Raw genomic sequence first — 6,000 nt, forward strand, 5'->3', positions numbered from 1 at the left:
TACAATAGGAGCTGAGTTAGGCCAACAGTGACTGTTGAGACCCTTGATAGTGATATTAACCCTTGATAGTGATATTAAGAACATATAAGAATGGCCATTCTGGGTGAGACCAGTGGTCCATCTAATCCAGCATCCTGTCTTCCTACAGGGGGCCAGTGCCAGGTGCTTCAGAGGGAATGAACAGAACAGGGCAATTTATCGAGTGATCTGTCCCGTTGTTCAGTCCCAGCTTCTTGCAGTCAGGTTTAGGGACACCCAGACCATGGTGTTGCGTCCCTGACCATCTTGGGTAGTAGCCATTGATATTTATTATGTGCAGTACTAGTTAGCACTCTTGAAGCTAGTCACCTGTCCCTCCTCACACCACACACACTGGAGAGATGACTAAAGTGATACCCCTGAAGTTCAGAGACTTTAAATTCTGTAGGGAGTCAAAGGGCTTGTCGACACTTACAATGCTGCAGCATGCAGCTTTATAAAAAAAAAAAGGGATATCTCCATATATTAATCTCATAGAACTGGAAGGGACCCCAAAAGGTCATTGAGTCCAGCCCCCTGCCTTCACTAGCAGGACCAAGTACTGATTTTGCCCCAGATTCCTAAGTGGCCCCCTCAAGGATTGAACTCACAACTCTGGGTTTAGCAGGCCAATGTTCAAACCACTGAGCTATTCCCCCCAGCTGTAGTGCTTAGTGAAGACACCATCTATGCCAAGGGGAAAGCATCTCCCATCGGTGTAGGTACTCCACCTCCCTGAGGCAGTAGCTATGGCCACAGGAGAAGCCCTCCTGTCAATATAGCACTGTCTACGCCAGGAGTTAGGTTGGTATAACTGCGTCGCTCAGGGGGATGGATTTTCCACCCCCCCCAAACGACATCATTATACCAACATAAGTTTGTAGTGTAAACCAGGGCAAAGGCAAAGCACATGCACCCTGTGACACTTGCCCAAGTTGCCTCCCTGTTTCACACATTGACCAGTAAGGTTTCAGCTTCACTGTGTAACTGAGAAAAGTGTCAAACTAGCCACTTCAGTTTTCTCATTAACTATAAGAAGCCAAATAATACAGTAGTCATGCAGCTCTAGTAACACTCCTAAGCTTTAATACAGCTGTCAAGCCTGTGATGCCAGTGGCATGAACAAAGAGATCGATTGGTTAAAGGGAAACTGCTGCCCCTACAACATCTTCCTGTGTAAATTTAGTTCATGCTCTTTAATAATAAAAGAACATTAAACTATCTGCCTAATCAAATCTTTCCAGTTATAGTCCAAGTGACTGCTAGATTTATGGGTAGTACATATTCATGATGCAGTCCAAGGCTCACTTCTACTAACCAGGGTTTTCAAGAATATGCTATAATGTACTTTGTTTAATTATTTGAAAGTAACTTACCTGAAAGTGATAATGACCATGTGCTTAGCATAACTGCTCGGGACTCTCTATCTCTGTTTCAGAGGGACACAGGAACCTTCGCAGTGACTAAGCAGGTATCATGCCTTCAACTTTGCAGCTAGCTTGTGGTGCACAAATTTCCATTTTCCTTTTGCCCAAGTAAATTTGATGTGAGATTTCTGCAAACTGTGAAGGCTTGGATATCTTGTCATCAATTTGTTGTATCAAAGGAGACAAATATTACAATAACTCTTTTCCATCAGCTGTTTGTCAGTTATTCATCTTTCTTACAGCTAGGTTGTGTTATGACATGGATTTGCAAACATTGCATTCTCACTTTTATCATAAGCTCCGCTGACAGAAGACATACGAGTTGCTCTTTTTTTAATTTCTGCATGAAAATAGTCTTCCTTGCACTTTTTAAAGTCCCAATTAAACATGGAAGTTTTGCAAACAAAATATAGCTTTGATTAATTAAAACAGCTGAAAACATTAAAGGCACATAATGGATATGAACAGAGATGTTGCAGCATGTTAGAATTTCACAGTACTACCAATGCACATTTCATATGGTGAATTCTTTAATGTAATCAGTTGGTAAGAATATTTAATCTTACATGTGCTTTGGAAAAAAAATATTTGCATGAAGTCTGCCATACAAACAAAGCGATCTAATCATAGATTGAGGATAATCTCCTGCCCTCCAAAGCACATCAATATATGCCTGTATTGAATAGCTACTGTACATATAGCTACTATACATACTTATAGAGCAGCTATTTGTATACATTATGAGGCATGCCTACATGTTCTGACATAGGATGGAGTCACTGCTGTTTAATGCATGGAAATACCCTACTGAAGTTGTATTGCTTTGATGCTTTAAACTAAACAGCATCTTACTTTGCACCTGCAGAAGTGATGCTAAGAAAATAGCATTCTGTAATATTTGTGGATCTTCTCTTTTTACAAATACAGGGCTTTGTTCTTATTACACAAATATTTAAAGATGACATTTTGTCCTAGCAACTGCCTTTAAGTCAATTTAACATATTTGCATGTGATTAGTACAGGGCTATACAGTTAGTGATTGGGGTGTAGTAGTGCTTGTTCAAAGCTAGATTAAATGGAAAGTGAAATACAAACTAAACAAAGTGCTTTGCAAGGGTTTTTCATCTTGCAGTAGACATAGAGGCGTTTTAGCTCTGGCATAACATTTTCCCTTTCTCTTTGTCTACATGCAATGTTGCACCAGTTTATCTAATGGTGTGATTTAAAGTTGATTTTAGGTAAACCAGTACAGATGACTGTGTGGACATTCTTAAATAAATATAAACCTGGCTTATATCCAAATTAGTTTAAGAAGCAGGATTTAAGGTAAACTGAAATAAGCATTACATAGGGGTTTGCACCAATTTAACAACCTGGACTTCAGTTCCATTACTGCAATTTATATATGTAAATTAGGGCTTGGTCTATGGTGTGTTAGTGCAGTGGTTCTCAAATTTGGGCCGCCGCTTGTTCAGGGAAAGCCCCTGGCGGGCCGGGCCGGTTTGTTTACCTGCTGCGTCCTCAGGCTCGGCCGATCGCGGCTCCCACTGGCCGCAGTTCGCCGCTCCAGGCCAATGGGGGCTGCAGGAAGGGCAGCCAGCACATCCCTCGGCCCGCGCCGCTTCCTGCAGTCCCCATTGGCCTGGAGCAGCGAACCGCGGCCAGTGGGAGTCGCGATCAGTCGAACCTGCGGACGCGGCAGGTAAACAAACCAGCCCGGCCCACCAGGGGTTTTCCCTGAACAAGCGGCAGCCCAAGTTTGAGAACCACTGTGTTAGTGTATGTGTAGTTTGCATATCCTCTAGGCAGCGGTTTCATTGCAAGTCTGGGTTGGGCTCTTCTCCCTTCAGTCCAGCCCCAATATTATTCTCCCATCCCAAATTCTTCTGTCACATTGATGCAACTAATTGAAGTCAATGTAAGTATAGTAGTCTGAGGTTGTATCTACTACAGAGCCTATGGCGGCCTAGCTCCCTAGTGCAGACACAGCCTACACTGGTAGATGTTTTTCTGTCAGCTTGGAATTCTCCCCAAACAAAATTAGCAACATCAACAGAAGCCCTCTTCTGTCTACATTGCTGCATCTACACGGCGGGGGGATTGCCATAGCTATGCTGCTTAACTTTGAAGCGTAGACTAACCCTCACAAAGCAGAGTTTGATCCACAATGATGTGAGGCACCAGAGGGTGCAGGAACAAATAAAGTAATTCTCCCTAGCAAGGAGAATGCAGGGGCAAGATTTGCTTTTTCTTCAATTTGGTGCATTCACTGGACATTTACAAGACCACCACTTTAGCACCTTTGATGTCTTAAACAGTAGTAGTGAATCTTAAATGTTGCAGATCAAGACAAATTGTACAGGAGAGAGAGCTGTTTGCAGAAATGGATGCCCTCCTTTGTTTTACATTGCATGTTATCAGTGACCGGATAACTGACTAGATCTGAAACTAGGTTTTATTGGCTAGTTAATTGCTTGCTGTAGCAGAGAGAGCGGACATCAAAATGAAAGCTTAATTTAAGGGTAGTGACACACTGAGCAGCCTAGATACCACAATGAGTGTCGCAATGGACATAATAGGCTTTTTGTACTCTTCTAACAACTTTAGAATTCAGCTAAGATGAATTCACCACACCTTTATGTGCAACTTTAGAATTTTTACATGCTTACCCATTACAGTAGATTGACTTCTGGGCTTGATTAGTGGCTTCGATATAAATGAAACTGACTTAGACTTTTGCTAGGACAAAAGAAACCTTAAGTATTTAGGCATGATTGCTGTACCCCAACATGAGTAGTTGGATGTTTAGCTTCACATTAGTCATCTTTGCACATTGTTCAGTGATCATGAATTTCCTTGCTTATATCTGAGCTCTCAAGCTTTTACAGAAGGTTTGCTTAACAATGGGAAAGTGATAGCAGCCACCATTTTACTAGCAATTTTACTGTCATGTTGAAGTAACATCACTATGGCTGAGAAGCTGTTTTTACTTCTAAGCTGCCACTTGTAGAGCCTCAAGCTTCTCCTCTCTCTCTCCCTCCTCCCCCTTATACTCTAGCCCCCCAATGGAACTAGGATGGGGGGGGGGATTCTCCATGCTTGGTCTATGGCTGAGAGATTTTTGGGGGCGGGGGAAAGGGGCAAGCTGGAAGAAAGTGCATTCAGTGAGCTTCTCTGTGAAAAGCACATCCCATTAATTTCATGAGAGGCATGGATGTAGTCCCTGGGGAGGAAGAGTGCATTGCTCTGTGCTGAATGAGTGGCACTCCACTCCTGTGCACAGTGGTAGAGTCCGTAAGGGTGTGCATGCAGGGCGTGGGAACTTCACTGTTCTACACAAATCAATTTCCCCTCCCAACCTACAAAGCAAGCAGAGGGCAGCTAGGATAGAAAAGATTTAACACTTGGGCAACTCTGTGGTGGGAGGTGTGGCTACTGCAGAAAAGCAGCTGTAATCTTACAGTTCCAACACAATAAAGGCCTTCAATAATCTCTATTTGCAAGGGCATATTCATGCTCTGTTCAGAAATCCAGGGCAATACCTGTGAATCTTCCCCTGGCAGCAGGGATGCAGTCCTGACTGCTGCTAGATCCAGGTACCTGCATTTCCAGTCCCCTCCTTCACATACACACATCACCACACCTTTATGTGCAAATGAATGACTTAGTCTCTCTGTTTGGAGTGGGCTTTTCAAAACAAACAAGTGCAATAGCTACACCGGGGCTGTGATTCTGCATGCACAATGTCAGAAATCCAGTTACAGTCCCATGTTACACAGACTCACAAGCCGCACCCAGCCATAGACACCAATACAAAGTACCAACGAGGGCTACAGAAAGTTGCCTTGAAGCCATAACTTCCCTGACTTCTTTGCATTTACAATTCTCAGTCCCATCGATGCAGTTACTGGGCTTTGTACACTTAGTCCAGTCTTAATTTGTAAAGAGTTTAAATAAACTAAAGCCTGTTTTCTTACTGCAGGAGGGGAAATGAGCCAGCATCTTTTGCCCCCTCCCGTAGATCTGGAGGCAGAAGAATAATTGAAAATGCAGAAGGTTCAGAAGAGGAAGCTGATTCAAGAGATGGAGATTTCAATGGAACAAAAGCCAGTGAATAGATAACACGCTCGCAAACTACACTGCAGCAAGGGGGAAGAGAAGACAATATTTAGCACTGCATAAGGCAACTTAGTTCCAATGCCACACCCACCCACTCTGATGGCAATGATAAGAGCACAGCTGCCTTCTCTCCAATGTAGAAATGGAAGTTTTAGGTGTCGCAAACACTTATTTTATCAAGAAAGGTATTTTGAAAAGGTTTACATTGAGTAATTCACCTTGAGAACTTAGTCAGAAATGCAAATCCGAGCGAGTCAATTTAAATCCCAATGGACATAGTATACATGCAGTTATGCTACAGAAAGAGCCATTGGCCAGCTAATCCTTTCCTAATCCAGCCGACCCTTCCTTTTGTCTTACTATTCAATTAATACAGTATAGGCATTTTCTTTTCCTGGATGCTACACCCTGATGCACTGGTCACAAAATGGAAGTG

The 6,000-nt window shown here is 42.9% G+C and overlaps 1 protein-coding gene across 1 annotated transcript in view; it reads left to right on the forward strand.

Annotated features, from left to right (window-relative positions):
• Nucleotides 1–6,000, forward strand: part of MYH11 (myosin heavy chain 11) — a 99,787-nt gene extending 93,787 nt beyond the window's left edge. Inside the window, exon 42 of the mRNA XM_065411646.1 lies at nt 5,428–6,000. Within this exon, the coding sequence (XP_065267718.1) occupies nt 5,428–5,563 (136 nt within the window). The 3' untranslated portion in view covers nt 5,564–6,000. The remainder of the gene's footprint in view (nt 1–5,427) is intronic.

This window comes from Emys orbicularis, chromosome 10 (genome assembly GCF_028017835.1).
Source record: "Emys orbicularis isolate rEmyOrb1 chromosome 10, rEmyOrb1.hap1, whole genome shotgun sequence".
Taxonomy (NCBI): Eukaryota; Metazoa; Chordata; order Testudines; family Emydidae; genus Emys; species Emys orbicularis.